Consider the following 20380-nt stretch of genomic DNA (forward strand, 5'->3'; position numbering starts at 1 on the left):
AACCAGCCTCGGTGTGGTGCTCTGGTTTTGTCAATCTTAGATCTCCCAGAAAGTGTAATGTCGGTGTGTTGGTATTGTAAAAGTAGAGTTCGGCAGTGACCGTTACGGCGAGTGCCTCGTGTGCGGCGGTGCTCTGTGAGGAAGAGAGTTGAGTGGGATCCCCTATACACCTATGCTACACTCTCACTTAATTTTATATTTACACGTACATCATCCCCTTCTTTTTTCTACTCTTCATTCTTTCTTTTTATATTACTCTTCCCACTTTCCTCTAACATTTTGCCTTGCTCAACTTGGCTTTCTGCCCTTTTTCACTGTCTGAACTTCTTTCCTGATTTTGACCTATTCCTGACTTTGACCTTCTTCCCGATTGTGTCCTTTCTTCCCAATTGTTTCCTCAATTTTATTTAATTTTTTTCTTGAATCATAAATCCTTCGTGTGAGGTACACAATTGACAATTTTGCAATCTTAGCGCACATGACTAGAGAGCTGGTGCACCTACTTATTTGACCTGTAATGGCCTACGACAAGACAAGACAATTATGCAATAAGTAAAAGGAAGTGTGTTGTTGGTATTGTTTTAATTCACCTTATTTTTGTTTACTTGAAACCAGTGTGTGTGTGTGGGTGAATTGAAAACAAATCATATTTTACTGATTGTGGTCATAATGCCCAGAAAATTCAAAGACACGAGGAAGACATTTGTAGTTCAGCGAGATCGCGAAGGAGATCGTAATTTTTATGGTAGGAGAAAATGTATTTTGTTATTTTCGGTATATTCAGCCAAAGAATTTGTAAACTATATTATAAGTTATAGAAATATATTGTAAATAACTTCACATATTACGTTACTAGGAAATTTTAAAATGTAAGTATGGCGTAGAATATGTATTTTGATACCGAAAATATTCCTAGACTTACAATTAGAGAGAGTGTATATTTTTATGTTTCGAGACGTAATTGTAATGGAGTCGTAACGTTTCCCTTAGCCCTCTGTGCTAGGTTAGTGGATAGCGCGTTTCCGTTCCTTTGATACACGTGGTCCCGGGTTCGATTCCTGATGGGAGATCATTGAAAGCATGGTGGTTCAGATTCAACTTTATAGGACCACTCTTTATACATCGTTAATGCTGAAAATGGACGCTAAACTTCAATAAACAAACGAGTTAGAAATGGTTCATTGTTCGAGTGCTGTTCATTGAAATACATAACGATGTGGTATTTCGGAATTGTGTATACGGGTGATTCCACGAAAAAGGGAAACTTTCACTTCGAAAATTTTTCGAAAAAAATATCAGATGCACTTACTACCACGAAGTACATGTTAATTAGGTGTTCATCAGAGCTTATTCGTTATTGGTGTAATAAATAAAAAATAATAAACTTTTCAGCACCCACGAAGTTGAGATTAGTTAACAAGGAGTTGAAAATTGCTGTGGAGTTGAGAAACGTGATACATCTGGGTGATAAGTTATGGTTTATAAAAGATTAAGCTTATAATTTATATAAAATAATTTTCCAATAATTTTTGTAAGTTAGAATTATTCTCCTTATGCTGAATAAAATTCTAACAAACTAGATGACGCGTAATTTGTTATACAAAAATACTCCAGAAAATGCTGCAAACATATGAAAATATATCTAATGAAGGTTCCAAAATTGAGTACATCATATATATATATATGAATATGTGACGTACAATAAGAAAAAAAGAAATACACATACACTTATCAAATACTGAAAAGTTATTGCGCTTTCAATATGTTGACTATCATATGAAGAGGACAGACGTTTCACATAAGCTTACGAAACAAATGAAGTAGTCACTAAACCTGTTTATTGTCTATTTAATTTGTTTTCTAAGCGTATGTAAACCGTCTATCTTCTCTGCGTGATCAAGTCAACACTTCGAAAGTGCAATGCCTTTATAAACAGTTGGTAAGTGTGTTTGTATATTTGGTATATATACAAAGTGTTTCAAAACAATACAGACATCGTTTGGGAGCTGATTCCTGACACCAAGGTATGACGAAAAGTATAGACAACCTGGGTGTACAAATGCTTTCTTTCGGAGTTAAAGGCTGCCGAAAACATGAAAAAAAAATGAACTTTAAAGGTCCCTAGCTCCAAAACAGAGGCAAATTTTTACTTTGACTCCAACTGTGACTTCAACCGATTCATGTGATCCGGTTCCCGGAGCAGTTTAGGAATCATTCCTAAACTGCTCCCGGAACCGGATCACATGAATCGATTACAATTACTAACACAGTGAAAGTAATGTACGATGTTAAGAATTATACTATAAGTACAAGGGCCACAATGTTACTATACGATGTTAAGAATTATACTATAAGTACAAGGGACACAATGTTACTATACGAAGTTAAGAATTATACTATAAGTACAAGGGCCACAATGTTACTAAACATCAATTCAGGTGAAGCGGTGACTATGAATTTTGAGATCTAAATGGGGGGCTACCGCCCCCAACCCCCCGCTCAAGTACCATAAAAACATCCAAAATAATAATAAATAATCACACCACTACTATAAAGCTAAGATAAGAAGGGAAAAATTAAAAAAAAACACTCGTCTCTAATCATAAATCAGTGCATGACAAAGAAAAAAAAATTACATCTCAACAAGACAATAGGACAAGCAGCAGCAAACCAAATACTTTGCCTAATACTCAAATGCAAAACAAATCAAGAATAAAAATAATATGAATTAAAAAAAGAAAACACTCACCATTTCGCCATAGGAGAAATCTCATGAATAATGAACTCATAACTGCTGATTCCACACACGAAAAAATAAGATACCAAAAACACATGCACAATACTCAACATTACTGAAAAATGTTCCTTTCCGCACACACGTCGTTTTATTAAACCGAGCACACTTGCTATTATTACAAACAAGAAACCAATAAACGTCCACTTTTAGAATACGTCGAAAATATCTTCAGTTTAGACCACAACTATGATAGGTTTTCTCTAACTCAATTCAACCAATTCAATTACGCGCTCCCGCATGCCACAAACAGCAGCACACACATACATGCACACAGAACATGTGACTACTAACCAACTACCATATGACTACACAAACACCTAGTGGGGAAAATATGAACTAAGACGTCACACCAAAGGCACGAACAGTTCTAACAAGTGACTCACGCACAAACAGTTCCAGGAAGTAACTGAACCTATAAGAACCGATTAAAGTCACAGTTGGAGTCAAAGTAAAGACTTACCAAAACAGACCTGCCGCAGTCGGGTCACGACTTTATTTAGGAACTAATATATGTGCTATCCAAAATATGTTTCAGAATCCTGAGGTACTCAGGAAGCAATTTTTATAGAAAGAGTTTGGCAACGGGCATATAACCTGAAGTACTCACCAACTACTTCTATAAAAATTGTGGAAGTACCGCAGGACTCTGAAGCATGGATATTTGGATAGCGTACATACTAGTTCCTAAGTGAAGTCTTGACCCGACTACGGTAGGTCCTATAGTTTTAGAGCTATGAACCTTAAAATTTCATTTTTTTTTTTTTTTTTTTTTTAATGTTTTCGGCAGCCTATAACTCCAAAAGGAAGCATTTGTGCACCCAGATTGGTCTATACTTTTTGTCTTATGTTGGAGGTGTTAGGAATCACCTCCCAAACGTTGTCGGTGTTTTGAAACACCCTGTATAATGGATACTAAATGACAGTGTAAGGCACTCATCATTTCTCAGTTTTGTTTGGATAATTCGATTTCTTTGTTAAGTAGCCCACATTTTCCACTCCAATGAAGGAAATGTCTTTAGGAACCAGGGGAGGGCTGTTCTAGTCTACACAGAATGTCAGCTGCCAACACTTTTTGAACGTCAGGTTTAGTGGGCCAGGAGAAATTCCTCCCGATCCGCGTCATAAAATTCTGTCCGTACATTGCCCTCAGACTCTTCGACAATCCTTGAAAAGAAAACAATTAGCTGATCATAAGGTAAGATTTAGTAAGCTCTTGTAATTGGAAGTTTTGGCCAAATAATAATAGAAGCGAGAGTTTTTATAGTGCTTTTAAAAGTTAAAAAATAATTTGAATTTTACTGGGGTACCACTCATCAAAGTATATAACTGCAACTCAGTCTTCAGTTTTTGGTGGATTGTCATCTGTTAAACCAACTTCACAAGAAATGTTGACATCTGAAGAAATTGTTGCCACTGATGGTGGAGAATAGTAGTTAAGTTGCCCGAGATGGAAATGAATGCAGATATCTCCTGCTAGACACGTAAAATACGAAAGAGAGCGGAAATTAGTTACTTGTGGTCAGGGTGGATTGATTTAAATCAAATTCCGAATTAATTTAAAGTGGAAATAAGTAATGTCCCGTTTGTGTTCTGTTATTTCGATTATGAAAGATGATAATCATAATACAATGAAACTCAAATGTACATTATGTATAGCATAGTATGAAAACAAGTGTCATGCAGAGGATGATTAGGGAAAATCCCGTTTTGAACGGGTAACAGGGCAGTCTTGTTTTCTTTTCTTCGTAACATAGGGTTTATATCGTAAATCGTTAACTGTTCCAACGGGGAAATCACCATCGACATTTAAGACGAAGGTTCTTTTGTGTGCGTGTCTATATATTTGTTCTCAGATAGTAGGGCGTATTTAGAAGTGTCCTATCCCCTCTCCAAATTTTTTTTTAGATTTTATAACTTTAGGCAAAATTTAAACTGCGTCGAGACATAGGATGTGGTGACGTCATAAATTTAAAAAAGATATTTTTTGTTGTGCCTATTTTTATTATTTTATGGCGGGCCTACATTTTGCATTCTGAAATTCTGCACACTCGTTCAGTGCACCCTTAGTATTTTTCAGAAGATTTCAGATCTCTGCGTGAAAACAGGGGAGTCCAGAGGCGCAAAAATGTAATAAATAAATAAATACATAAATAAAATAAAAAATAGATATTTTTAACAAAAATTAGCTTTCTTCGCGATTTACCCGCCTTAGATGGAGACATATGAGTGGTACCATCTGAAAGGCTGTTCTAGTCTGAAGAGAATGATGTACGAACCATGATTCCAGGATAAATAGGGAGGTCAGGAAATTTTTATATTACATCCGGGTCATCTGGGGTATTGTGGGGATATTCGTAGCTCATTGTTAAATATTTTTCCCGCCCTTACTATTCAAGATAGAAGTTTGAAATTTTGTACACACATTTAGTACACCTTTAGTATTTCCCAGTTGATTTTGAGATCTGTGCGTTAACACAGGGGAGTCCAGAGGGAGTCAAAATTAAAAAAAAAAAAAAAAATAAAAAAAAAAAAAAATAAGAAAACATCCCGACTTCTCTCAAAATTTTCCATCTCAGGGATATGATAGGGAAAATGTGAATGTTACCGTTTTAAAGGCTGTTCTTTTCTGAAGAGTATGAGCTATGAACCATGATCCTAGGATAAATAGGGATGATGCTTGACTGAAAGTCTATAATTAAAAAAAAAAAAAAAAAATTGTTAAGAAACACTGTTTGGGATTGATATAGGTTAACGATTGGGGATTAATTTAAAATTCAACCCCAATACTTTCACTTAAATGGCATAATTGGCATTTAATACTAATTCGTAATGCTTTTTCTTAAGTTCGCGACTTGTATTATACGAGGAGAAAGATTTTATTTAAATAAAAAAATCGATTTAAATAAAAAAAATCATGATATATTTTCCTCTGCTTGTGGTGTTGGTGCTACACCATGTTACCTGATGTACTTTTGATGTTCCCACAAAACGTTTCGTGGTGGGAGGAAGCTGCTGTTCGACAGACAAAATTTCGTCCTTTGAAACAGTGTATATCTTGACATCTCCGCAATATTTTCTCATTTGTTTGATTAATTTCTACATCATATCCTTGAGTAATATGGCATTCTGCGGTTCTTTCAAGAGTTGCTCCGACCCCATCGGGAGCACCTTTCCCATGTCCAGTTTCAGAATAGTTCCATGTAATATTCTTGCATTTTATAATTGATGTTGACAGGTAAGTAGCAAATTTTTTCAGCAACTTGTGCGGATCTTTTCCTTTCGTAATGTTCTCTTGATGATAGTCGCCATCTTTTTCTCTTTATTCTTTGCTCTCTTTCGGATAATGACAATATGCCTTTTATTTTCCCTCCTTCCCTCTCTCCACCTTTCTCGTTTTCTCCTCTTAAACACTTCATACTTAATAGGATCATTCCTGATTACAAACCGCCGTTTCTTTTCGGCTTCTCCCTTTCTTTCTAGCTTTTCCTTTTCACTTAATCGTTTTCTCGGTATTTTAATCTGATATGAAAAAAAAAAAAAAAAACTTGTAACAAATGTTACTTCCGAAGGTTCAATGCCGCGTTCACGAAAGCTCTCCACTGACTTCAATCCGTAGCCAACTGGATCCAGTTTTTACTTTGTATTCCTATTTCTGCGAGATCCATTTTAATATTGTCCTCCCATCTGCACCTAAGTCTTCGTAATGGACGTTTTCCGATTGGATTTTCAGATAAAACTTTGAAAGCGTTCCTACCTTCTTCCATTCTGGCTGCATGACCTGCCCACCTGAGCCTCCTAATTAGACTTGATGACCGTAACGATGTTTGGTAAACCGTATAAATTCGCAGTTCTTCGTTATCCAGTTTCCCTCATTCCCGTTTCTGTTGGGTTCGAATATTCGTCTCAGGATTTTATTTTCAAATACTTCCAGTCTGCGTTCTTCCCTCAAGCGTCCATGTTTCACAACCATAAAACAACAGGCGTGATTATCGTTTTATATATTTTAAGCTTTAAATTCCTCGACAGAATTCGCGACGACAAAGTACTTTGAACTGAATAATAACACGAATTTCTATGTTTCAATCGACATTTAAATTCTTTGTGGATATGATTTTGGTCTGGTGATATTGATCTCAGATGTTTGAAAGTATCCACTTTGTCGAAAGTATTATTTGATATTTTAACGCATCCATAATTTACCATATGACGATCCCGGTGAACTTCCATGTATTTAGTTTTCTCTGCATTTACTTCTAAACCAATGTCGCTGCAAGCGTTTAATAAGGACTCTGCATTTCTTTCTATTGTTCTCCTATCATCCTCTATTAAATGTAACACCAGCATACGCCATAACCTGATGAACACAATTCAGCTCTAGGGCCTGGTTGCTATCTTTAATTTTCCTTATAGCGTACTCCAGAACAAAGCTGAACAATAATGGCGATAACGCGTCTTCTTGTTTCAGGCCATTCTCGACGTGGAAGCTCATGGACAAGAATTTTTCTGCTCGGACTTTACTTTGGGGTTAATTTAAACACATTCCAATTAATCTAACTAGCTTTTTCGGTGTTCCGAATTCGGTAAGAATGTTGTACAATGTTTCCCTCCTATCCGAGTCGTAAGCCTTTTTAAAACCAATAAACAGCTTATGTACTGGGTAATGTATTCCCATTTCTTTTCGAGTATTTATCGAATAGTAAATATCTGGTCGATAGTTGATTGATTTTCCTAAATCCACACTGATAATCTCCAATAATTTCATCTGCGTATGGAATCAATCTTGTTAATAGAATGTTAAGAGAAATGTCTCAATAATTATTACATTCAGTTTTGTCGCCTTTCTTGTGAATTGGAACAGTGATTGATTCTTTCCACTCTTCTTAAATGTATTCCATATTTTCTTTTTTAAGTTTCGTAATGATATGTTGAATTCCTGTTGTTAAAAATTCAAAAACCTTCAGATGAACAGTCTATTACGCATATGATCCATTGACAAAAAATTTGGTACTTTCCCGATTCTGAACAAGCTTAAGGAACAGTCAGTGCATTATAGAATTCGGAATTTTTACCGATTTTCCAGATTCCAAGCACCTGATAGGTGGTAACATTATTACGTATGTGATCAGTGAATGAAAAATTTGTTCAAAATACTCATACAATGTATATGAAAGTTAAAAACTTAAAAATTTCAAGAATGTACAGAACCACCCGAAACCAAGCTCTTGATGTGCAGCTTTTAAGATTTTCATATAAATGTATTTCTTTCATGTTTTATTTTATTTTGTTTTAAAAAGAGGGTGTGTGATATTTTGAAATAAAAATACTACATACAATTTTGCTAGTTATTTGTGTATCTTTTTTTAAAAAAGTACCTATTTTTGTGTATAAGAAATTAAAAAATTATTATATATATATATTGGTTAATCCTTTGGAATTCATAATGTGAATATGTTAAAAATTTTAAAAAAATATTTTCGAAATTCGTGGTTTATTTTAGAGGTTCTATATTAGTATCTACATCAACCACTAATCAAATGAGTTCTTGTGCTGTAGAGAAGCGAAACAAAGTATGCTTTATCAATTTAAAGCAAAATTTGGAAAAAGCTCAAAATTTCCCAAGCAAAAAAGCGAAGCAGAAAAAACTTTTTTTTTTCAAAAAAGCCTGTTTCTTTCCGAGCCCTTGCATCTCTAGTATGCAGTGATAATGAATTTTTTACTGATGTTTATGCCTGTAACATATCATTTTTACGTGAGGCCATAATAGCTCAGTGGTAGACTACACACCTCTGATGTGTAAGGCTCTTAATTTGATCCCATCCCGCTCTAAGTCAGTTTCCTGGTGGACAGACACCATGTGTGTGTGTGTGTGTGTGTGTGTGTATGGAGTCTCCAGTTTCATTCCACTTTCTTCATTTCAGCATTATTATTTATGTCATCATCATATCCCTTAACCTCGGTGCATAATCGTGGGACAAACTTTAAAAAAATCTCGTGAAAACCTACGTTGTTTTTCAATTATTTAATTGTGGAAGTACAATATACTGAACAAAGCAGCTGACTCTGCTGCTTTATCCATCTAATATGGTATAAAGGAGTTTCCTTTCTTTATTATATTGGGGATGGGGATATTGCATGTGTGAATACTAATTGTTTTAAGCATTATTTACGTTGTTTTGTCAGGTAAGTGTGGATCAGAATATGATACATAGATATACTTGTTTCTTCGTCAGTTTTCCATAACTTTTTTTTTCAGTCAGCAGTTGAAACTATTGTTCTTATACCATCTTAAGGAGGAAAAATTTTCATTTGGAGGAGTGCTGTAAATTACGTTAAAGGAAATATTAACGTTGCTCTCATTCAGAAAAGCACCTTATTCTTTCCTGAAATCAGAATTATCATTGAGAAAAAAAGTCTTTGGTTACTTGTATAAGAAACTGTGTAACTGACACTTATTTCGCAAAAGGTAAGGTAAGACATATGTGGTAATTTTACTTTCTTTACAGAACATGATGATCGCGGAAGCGGTGGTGGTAGGAAAGTCACATTTAAACCATCGAACAATCATAGAAAGTGGAACAAGTCTCGTGCTTCATTCATTCGTTCACGGTCCCGATTAGATGATGATGATGTTGATATGAATTCTGCAGCAAGCTATAGTGGCAGAGGCGGAGGAAGATAGTAAGTACTATTCGTTTTACACAGTCATGCCCAAATTGTTTGTTATGAAACTTACATTTGTAGGATTTATTTTACATTCCAAAATAACGTGCTAATTGTATAGGTGCTTTATAGTTTTAAAACTAGAACCGCCGAGCAGTCATTTTGAACGCCTTTACATTTTTAAATATGCTTTTACTACTTCTGTTTTAATCCTATATTGATGTAATTTGTAAGCTTTTCGTAATTTCTTTCAAAGACTGATTGTAACAATACTCATTTTTGCTAGTTGGTTGTATTTGTATAGTAGTATATACTTACAACCTCCACAAGGCCATGTTGACCTCTTCGTTAACAGCCATTGTCGTTGCTGATGTTTCATTGGAGATTAAAACTCAACAATAGAAGTTGAACACTTCAATGAATTACAAAGTAGTGTCGTGGTATTCTTCTGTGTACTTAGGTAAGATACCTTTGGTAGAATATCTCGAAAGGGGACAGAGAATCTACACCACATGCAAAGCGACTTGTATCTGATGATGGTATGGTGGGTGTATGGAACCTGTTTTGTCGATGAATCAATGTTGAACCACATAAAGAAATGTGCAGAAATAGAAAGGGCTGTTGTGATGAATAATTTAATATAGACGCGTGGAGCTTTGCCTTATTATCTAATCCATCAGCATAGGATGGAAGTTATTACCTGTCCTCTGATGGAATGCTGACTTACATTAGTAGAGTTGGATGTGCTTGCTGCTTTATTATATGTACAGGGTGTTTTAAGAGGCAGGAAATTAGATTAATTGAGATCTGAAAAGTAGGACACTGTCTTCCGTAAGATAATAGACAGAAATTCTTAGATTGGACCCATTTGATTAGAATGTTCGCAAAATGGTATATTTCTGCTAATTAACTTGCTGGAACAGACTTGAAAACAGCGTCACACGTGAGTTAATGTTAAAAAAAAAAAAGCAGTAAAAAGATACATCTGAACTAAAATATGCAGTACAGAGGTAAATATTCAGTAATTGTATCCTGCTTTCTATTGAGCAAGCTTATTACATCTTCTAATGCAGATGAGCATGTCTCTTGCTGAGCAGTCGGAATTTCGTGTTTCATTGTTCCTTGAAGGATGTGATTTACATCTAATACAAGTTGAGTTCCAGATTATCTGCAACACGTGACCTTATCTCCCGCAGTAAATTCAACTGCCACTGGAGAAATTGTCGTTGTTACTGATGGGAATTTTAATAATGACAGAATTGAAAATAGCACTAGAGAAAGTTCATTCAAGTAAGACTATATTTTGACCAGTATGAAGAAAAGAACTTTGGAAGCTTCTATCTGTATTCTTTAGGAAATTGGCTTTCTATAAGGGATACAAAATGAGACTGACCAAATACAAGTTACATGTATTAGTTTTGGATAAAATGCCTATGAACTCTCAGTTCTTCCTTCAAGGAAATAATTTTAGAAAATTAAAGTTTTAAAAATTAATAATTAATTTTGTAAATTATGCATTTATATGCATTGACGGTAGAAGTTATGCACTAATCTCCCGAACATGCGTTATATACAGTATAAAATTTGGTTCAATTCCAAACCAGCTGGAACGGATATCTATTAAGCCAGCATATCAGTATTACATTAGAGAAAAAAACACATACACAATATTGCAAATATTCAAAAGTCCGGTGTTTGGTCATAGCCAGTAACAACTTGGAAAGCCAGGGTGCAATTTGCAAGGGGTCCCCGAAATTAAATTTGTAAATATTCTAGGCCCATTTTGCAGTTGGCGAGCATCCCTTGTGAGATCGAGAACTATGTTGAGATATTAGTTCTTACATGAATCTATACGGAAAATAGTCTTTTATGTTGAAATTAAGGAAAAATACGAGAACAAAGTATGCTTGTAGGCATAGTTAAATTTATGTCAAAATCCTGAAATAATTGGGGTGCTGCTTGACTGAAGATAAATTTTGGTTTTCATCTTTCCCAATGAAATTTATGATTATAATTTTGTGACACCCTTTCAATGGTAGAATACTTGCCTCTAATTTTGAAGTTTATATGGGCCTCAACTAACCTTTTCATCTTGACATAAGACTTAGCCTTACTTTATCCACTACGTCCATTAATTGCAGTATTCCTTCCTTCCTTCCTTTTTTTTTTTTTTTTTTTTTTTCGCCGTACCTTCTACTACAACACTCAAAATACAGTTTCTTCTAGAACAATGTCCTAACTTCTTTTTTCTCTGCATTTATGTTTTTTTTCTTTCTTTCTTTTATTGCAATTACAGTAATTAGTTTTTCGTTCCATCTGGCTAGTCCACTCTTCCCAACATTATTTTTTTCCGTCACCTTTTCATAATGTCAGCGTTTTCTTCTGTAGCCGATAAGTACGATTATTACTTTCCTCCTTATCAGTTGCTTCTATGTTTAATTTCAGTACACCATATAGATCAAGAGAAGGTAGTGGTAGAAGAAAAGGGAAAGGCGGTGGTGTAAGAACTAGCGAGGTCTACAATCCCAATTTGGATTCTGCAATCTATAAAGTTGTGGTAAGTTTCTAGATATGAATAATTTAAGTTTTTGTTAATCTACTAATTGTTCCTTTTTTTTTTTACCTCTCTTCTTTCTTTCTTTCTCACAACTTCATTGCGTTGCAGCCGTATATAATTAACAAGACTTCCGTGAATAAAATAGAAGATGGTTCATGGGGAAGAGGGGGAGGTGAAGCCAAGTGGTTGTCCAGAAAGGAGAACCAAGTGTAAGATATTATTACTATTACGACACTTTCGACGATTGCTCATCTTTGTCTTCCTTACTTTATCCCTTTAATCAGTGTAGTTACCAGTTTTATCGGTTAATGCAACTTTCGACAGAGTTGGATATATAAAGCTGGTGTCAAGGAAGCAAATTAGGATGACTGAGAATCCCTCAAAGAAAGAAAGAAAGAAAGAAAAAAAGGTATTCGTGCGATTACACAATCTACGACCCAAAAATTGAATCGGAGTTTTGTTCTGATTCTTATAAATATTTTCATTCTAAACATGAAGAAAACTAAATAAATAAAATAAAAATAAATAAATAATAAAAAGGAATAAATAACGTCAGGTTTTCTTGCAAATCTAAGGTGTACAATTTCGACATCTGCCATTGAATAAACATCTTGCGAGTTATCAGTAAATTCTTATACGTTCTCGTAATCAAAAATGTTCATAAGCAAACAAATAAAATGTGTGGCAGTGAAGGGGAGGGAATGAGGAAATATGGATGCCATGGGGAAGGGAAATTTTGGACTACTGTTGGATGCTTTAGCGGGAAACTGAAAACACCGCAAAGCGAAAGAGAACCAAGAGAAATGTGAAAAATGAGAAGAAAAGGTTTTACAGGTCAACAGAGTGACTACTGAACATTTATCAATCATGCATGCGTCATGAATGATGAAGGTAATTCTGTTTTAGGTGTTAATGATACCTTAAATCAGTGTATTATACTTCCGTATTTTGCAGGTAAACCGTACGTGATGGGGAAAAAATGAAGGTCATTTTCGGATACAGCACCTCAAAACATAATACTGTAATCAGTAAAAGAAACCCATGCAGCTGAGAGTGAGAGAAAAAAAGTATTTTTTCAGAGTTATGTTTTGAGAACTTAGTGCGTAACGTTCGTCTTCTGTTAAGAAACGTGATAGTAACTACAATGGGAATATTGAAAATAATGAGCAACAGTTACAAAAATAAATGAATAAAATCAAAATCCATCACAACACGCAAAGAAGTAAATCATCGCATATACGTTCGAGGTAGTGTGATCTTACTAATTTCGATTGTGTGAGCACAAGAAATTATTTCAAAGTGGCTGACAGTGTTATTTCAGTTTGAAACATGCTGAGACTGAATTCTTCGATAACGTTTTAATTCTTGCTACAGATGCTCAAGGTAGACTTCAGTGTGCATATGACATATATATACGAGCTCGTATGTACTAGCAATATTAAAAAGTGAGTAAAACATTTTAAAGATGCAAAATCATGAGCAACGAAGGCCATCCTCGAAGTGGTCGCCCACGAACTGCCTAGACGGAACTATCATGGAAAAAGTTGACAGCATCATTAAAGAATATTGTGCAAGAAATAAATGTAAAGTTGGACTGTCAGAATTTCTTTACCACTCTCTGGTGCTTGTAGTGACTCCTAAACACAAAGTGCAACGGAAAAGCACCGCTGAAAAAGTTCGGTAGAGATATCGAAGGGAAAGAGATGTTTTTATTGAATACTATGATTGATGATGCAAACTGATTCAGTTATTATTGACCAGAAAAAAAGTGGCACGCATAGAATGTCACCATTCTACGTCATCGCCAAGAAAGAGAGCAAGGAGAGGATCGTCTGCTGATGAAGTTCGATTCTTGGGATGCAGAGAAGTAAATCCAGGTAAAATTTCTTGAACCTGTGGAAATCATACATGCTCGCCGTTACATTAGATACTTCACATACTCCACCATACGTCCTTGAAAACAAATCGTTGTACAGAGCAATACACGAGCACAGTCTGCTGCTCAGTTCACCAAGGAGAAATTGGGTGGGAAATTCTACCTTACTCTCCCAACGGTCTTTCCCTTTTACGTCTGACTATATGATTTTCTTTTGTGAAAAACCAGTCACGAGACGAACGTTAACAGACGACGGAAGAAAAACAGAGCGCGTCTCTGCATGTGGGCAGCATGAAACGGAGTTCTACCGCAAGAGAATTTGTGGCTTCCAGAAAGACTGGAGAAATATATGTAAAGAAAATTATGTATTCCATGTAATTTTCACGGAGATGTTCATAATTATATAAAACACTCGATCAAACTACCATATTTGGGAAAGAATTTCACGATTAAAAAAAATAAAAAATAACATCAACTATTACGAACAGCCATCAGATCCAAACACAAAGAAATTAACCTTTTAAGTTGTAGCTATAAAAAAAAAAAAAAAAAAAAAAAAAAAAAAAAAAAAAAAAAACTGTATAAACAACTTATTACCTTGCACTCACAAGTTTACTCTTGCTCCTTAGACATCTGTTTGCGTACTGTTTTCACTAGATTGCAAAAGGATTTTTATTTTAAACTGCACAGACACAAGAAAAAAATTCAAACATTAAGTGGATCCTGGTGCCAAACAAAAAGGAAAAAAAAAAGTACCGTGACAATAGACAAACCCGTATGGAACAATCGTTAGTGAATCTTACAGATGTGGCCATTCCAAAAAGAATTCAATCAGATCCTTACCTTGGGGGTCAAATGTAGTTTTCAGCCTATACACTTACCAATTCATGACTTAGTGTACTCTGTTGAGAAAGCTATAGATTTCATTCCGGACCAAGAGGATGCTACTGAGGTGAGAAAAGAATGTGCCCTTGTACTGTCTCAGCGCTATGAACATAATGATTCTACCAGATACATAAGAAGGCTAACAATTCAATTTAGATTTTTTTTAACGTAAACATGAACTTTTATGTTTCAGAGCCGACAAGGCAACAAATACGTAATAATACCAAAGCAACAATACAATAACAAAATCTATCCATAAGTGTCATTTTCCATATGTTAAGGCAATCCACAAAATTCCTTGATAACAACAACCAATCAGTTCACCCATAATTCCTGATGAAATTGAAACAAAATTAAAAGTCCATGATACAGCCGTACCCATTATGTATGGTCTTCCAAAAACTCGTAAACCAAATGTTCCATTGAGACCTATGATAACTGGTTTTCATCACCCTACGTATTTACGTTCAAAATGATTGTATAATATACTTGTGTTCTTTCAATATTCCAGTTAAATATACTGTTAAAAACAGCTTAGAATTAAAAGCATGCGTAAGTCCTTTTGTTGCGGCAGATTTCATCCATCTGGCATCTTTTGATGTTATGGAGATGTATCCATCAATATCAGTGGACATGGCTTTGCAGGCAGTGGAACTTGCTTTACTCAAATTAAAAGTAAACTCATATGAAATTCAACTAATAGGGTTTTTTGCCTGAGAAATAATGTTTTTCAATTTGAAGGCACCATATTTCGATAGGATAATGAATTGGCTATGGATAATACTCTTTCTCCAGTATTTTCTAATTTGGTACTGGCAATGTTTGAATCCAACATTCTTCCAAATTTTCGTAGTATCAGATATTTTCGGTATGCCAATGATACCTTGATTCTGTACAAAGAATCTTGGGACTTAAAATAAATTATTTGATGAGTTCAATCATAGTGTCTCAAGTTTGCTTGGGTTATTCATGACTTTGGATGTAGCTTCGAAAAGCCTACATTATTGCATGTGTGATTCAGGAGCGTCATTTCAGATTTTGCTTGGGGGGAGCAAGACCCCTTAATATAAGTAAAATTTCGCGTTTTTCACTGATTTTCTACTATGTTATTGATAAAATCTATATAAACCTCAAACTCAGGGGGGGCAATTGCCCCTCCCTGCCCCCCCTAAATGACGCCCCTGGAGTGATTCTAAGGTGGCTCTAAATATTTTTCTGTAGATCATTGTTAAAGAGGACGTGTAATGCACGTCCAAATACAAATCTTCATTTGTATGGTGTTAGTGTTTTAAATTTGTTCCTTAATACTATCTACTTCATTTCTTATGAGCTGAACATTTTTTTATTTTTATTTATTTATTTATTGAACAGAAGTTTGATTGGCCGTTAAACCTCGTAGATGATGAACAAGGATTTTTGTCATGTTATGGTCTCGGCTACTTTAAGCTGCAATGGAACAGTGCAAATTGCATACAAATATGTATCGCTTTTCTTCGTGTTGTTTGTTGATTTAAAAAAAAAAAGGGGGGGGGGAGACGGTGCGGTCTGATGAAAGCTTCTCATACAGTGCATATGTAGAGTCCTCACATTTATATGCCATGTTGACATTTCCTGATGATTCATGAACTGCTTTCCCGATCACTTCTTTTTGAACTTCTGACTTCTTTGTATAGTGTGATCAACTAGACTTTGTAGCTTGATTTCGAACTGATACTGACGATTCACCAGAATAGCACCTTTGTTTAGCCTCTCTTAACGCATTGTACGGCGAGTATATGTTTGTTTGGCGGTTTTTTATACTCGATTGCGTAAGTGTACAATACGGCACTTTTGTGTATTTCCTGTTAACTTAAAGTGCTAATGCTTCTTGTACTTGCAATTGATACTTAAGGAGGATAAGAGAGTGTCCCTTTTCATTTTAGGTGCCCTTCTTGGAGACCTGTCTGCGCGTTGCAATATTTGCGCTGCGTGTCTCGATCAGCAGCTGTTCCTTGCTATTGTTCAATACGTGATCAGGTACTTTGCTCGTTTTTACTGATCGCTTAACTCGGAAAACACTAGAGGGACGTCCTCTCTGCCTTGATAGTCCTAGAACTGGCTCCACATGTGCAATCTCATTTTTAATAGACAGATCGAGGTTCCCATTTAATCATTCTTTCTTACGAAGGTCAAACACCATGCAGTCCGATCTTCATTACGGTGCTGCCCTGATGTTCACTCAAAACTTATATTGCATTACCGTACGTCATTAGAATTGTTGGAATGTTGTCTTCTCAATACTTAAGACAAAAATTTTTTGTGTAGTGTATAGTGAGAAAAAAATAGAAATTGACGAAAAAGTGCGTATTTTATCTTATCGTACATTTTGGGCAGATCAATGTTTATAGGATTATATCTTGGAAACGAGATCACATGAAATAATTCCTGTGCTCGATATGTAGGTGCATCTATTACCTGTAAGTTTTGAAAATTCCATTACTCAACACTTAATAATTTTCGTGTTATTCAGTAAAAAAAGTAAGACATCATTATCTCTGAATTGCTGCAGTGAGTTACTAATCTGAAAAATAGTAGAAAGATCTTAAAGTACATTTTCCAACCAAACTGTTTCGATTTGTTTTAAAAGTTAATGACAAATATGACATTATAGTTTTCTCTGCTCTGCGCCCTTCGCTATCGCAGTTTATAGTGAACGTTACATTGCTACCTTGCCTGACGCGTATTTAATCGTGGTAGCTAGATCGCGCGAGAGAGGTGTGTTGCTGAAAATGTGCCCATCGTTTGATTCAACTGTTGGTGTGAGTAATTCGTTTCTTTTTTACATATCATTATCATGCATCATTTTCGAAGTTCTGTGAAATCAATGATTGTTAAAGCGCGAGCTTATTTTGATGCAGAGAAAGAGCAGGGTGTAAGTAATTGTATATCTCAACCAATGAAGCGTATGACCGAATGTGTTGGTGAGCGAACTCTGAAACGCGTTACAAAAGAACAGTGCGAAAAGTGAGGAGGATTTCTTCTCCAAGGAAAAGTTCTGGTAGGCTAGAACAATATATATTGGATGAGTATATGCAAGGAGTGATTAGGCGAAAAGTGCATGATTTTTATGCTGTTCTAGAATTCCCTACGGTAAGGCGTGTTTTGGAAAAAAATGAAAACCGATGTAAATGGATTTTCCGGATATGAGCAAGATGTCTCTTTGGCGGCATATTAAGAAAATCGGGTTTTAGATACAGAAAATTTTAATAAAAAGCTGGTTTTAATGGAGAGTTCCAAGGTAGGAGGGCAAAGGGATTCCTTCTTGCGAGAAATTACGTTTTTGCGCAATAATAGATGGACAACTTATTACACGGACAAATCATGGTGTGGGGGTTAAACCGTGCGAAAAAGTATGAGTGGTAAGAGCAGATGATGCCGGATACTTGTATGAAGGATTCGATTATCTTTACCGTGATAAATCCAGAAACGAGAAACATTCAAAAAACTTAAAATAAGTCTGCAAGTTATGATGTAGTAAGTTTTTCATTAATAAAATCAAAACTTCGGTCATGAAACATTATTATTCATTAAATTTAGTATGATAACGTTAATTCTATACTGTATTCCGAAATAAATTCTTTGTGCTAGTATTGTGAAACCCAACTAAAAAGTTGTATCCTGTTACCTTATTCATCGTTATTTCCTCGTAATCTGACTAATATAGAGGACATTTGGAACTTATACTGATAAATCACAAATTAGTTACCACACACTACGTGGATTACAAAAAAAGTTAATAACGCCAGCCATAAGAGGAATGGAACCGCACACAAAACACAATGTTTGTGTTATCTGAAAAGCGATGCATTCGTTAAAGAATATACATTATTTTAGTCATGGATATTTTGCAAAGCTAGGATCCATTATATCAGTGTTACAGCGTAAATGTATCCGAGAAAATGATGAATAGTGTATTTTTCATGTGACCATATTGGATGAAAGTGTTTTGGTTCTTTCCATCAGTAGATAATATGTAAACAAACTTTGTCACAGATTATATTTTAAAAAGAGTTTGTATTATCAGGGATGTAATAAAAAAAAACATGAAGATAAGGAAAATAGGAGAACATAAAAATTGATAAACGGTATTAACATTTCAAAATCATGAGGTTTTTTTTATAGAAATTGTAGACTTTTACATAAGAAACTATTGCTGGTACACTAATTACCTCGAATTCATGGTTCGTAGGTCAATGTCCTTAAAATGAATCAAGCTTTCGAATAGCACCATACGTAGGTATCACAATCCATAAATTCAGGATTTTCCCATGGGCGCTTGTACTGGGGCACCAGGTTCAAGTACCTCCTTCGGTTTGTAGCTATGAAAATTAAAAAATATTTTCGAATCACGTCGTAATAGTTTGAAAAATAAATAATAATAATCACTTAGGAAGCTTCTACTCGTCCTGTGCCATTGAGTAAATCGGTAAATTATCTCTCAAGTTTTCTCTAAAAAGTTTTAAAGTATTTTGGTGTCTCTTTTAAGACGACCTGTTGAGGTACCTCGAAAAATACTGCAAGTTCTCAATATATTTGAGTTATCAAATTACTGTAAACTGCATTATGATTTTTACATCTACTGAAGACCATTTACATGATTAGGTATAATACTTTATCCAAGCATAAATCCTTTTGAAAATAGTCAAACTTTCAATCCTTTGTAACTTCATTCGTATGTCTTCGAAATTAGTTGTACTGTATTGTGATCATAGTGTTGGACTCGAATGTACGTCGGATATGCATTACCACTTCGGTTACTACTGCGAACTGCGTTATTACTGTTGTAGAGATCTCCAAAATGTATATTTTGTGATATTTTAGCGTCATTAGATTGTAGTGTAGAAATAATATTAATCTGGTCGCAGAATATGTCAAACTGTTTTCCCCTGTCGATATTTGCATTGAGCAAAATTTCGGATTTTTTTTAAACCATTAATTAATTCAAAATTTACAAGAGCGTTTTAAGATAAATCTCACTCCCTCTCTATTGTTTTATATATATTTATAAAACAAGAGAGGAGTGAAATTTATCTTAATATATAGTGGGATTTATCTATATATATAATGTTAGTCTGTTCGAAACTGTTATTTAAAGCTTTAGCAATAGAAATATTTTCTTTGTTGTGTTTAAGGTGAAAACAGTTAATTATTTTGAATTTTTATTTGATTCAAGTGTTATTTCGTGAGTTCCAAAGAAAATAGTGAATGTAGCCCGTTCAATTTAAATAAACACAATTCTTTTTATACACACACATAATAACTTCTTCACTTCACATTGTACATATATTTTTTACTGTTTTATATGTTGAAAAAATTCTTATTTAACCCTTATTATCCCGAATTATTTCTTTTAATTTTTTTCGTGAATTGTGTTTACTAATTTTCTAACAACATAAAAACATAAAAGAATAACGTTTTTCATTTGTTACCTTGTTCATTTACTAGTTAAGGAATTAGATTTTACTAGTACAAGGCAAATGAGCAGATATTTAGCGTTGGTTTTCTGAACGTTGTTTTCCGTTGCCATATGGCATCACGGGGATAAAACGGGTTAAGAATCACGTTG

The 20380-nt window shown here is 34.8% G+C and overlaps 1 protein-coding gene across 2 annotated transcripts in view; it reads left to right on the top strand.

Annotated features, from left to right (window-relative positions):
• Positions 1 to 509: 509 nt before the first annotated feature.
• Positions 510 to 20380, top strand: part of LOC145694960 (nuclear RNA export factor 1-like) — an 81318-nt gene continuing 61447 nt past the window's right edge. Inside the window, exons 1-3 of one of the 2 annotated variants that reach the window (XM_081771771.1) lie at positions 510 to 745; positions 9301 to 9475; positions 11903 to 12014. In XM_081771771.1, coding sequence (XP_081627897.1) covers positions 670 to 745; positions 9301 to 9475; positions 11903 to 12014 — 363 coding nt within the window. In that variant the 5' untranslated portion in view covers positions 510 to 669. Of the gene's footprint in view, positions 746 to 851; positions 870 to 9300; positions 9476 to 11902; positions 12015 to 20380 lie in introns of those variants that run through there. The other variant, XM_081771772.1, reaches the window with a different exon arrangement.

Source organism: Thermobia domestica, chromosome 9, assembly GCF_964235325.1.
Source record: "Thermobia domestica chromosome 9, izTheDome1.hap1.1, whole genome shotgun sequence".
Lineage (NCBI taxonomy): Eukaryota > Metazoa > Arthropoda > Insecta > Zygentoma > Lepismatidae > Thermobia > Thermobia domestica.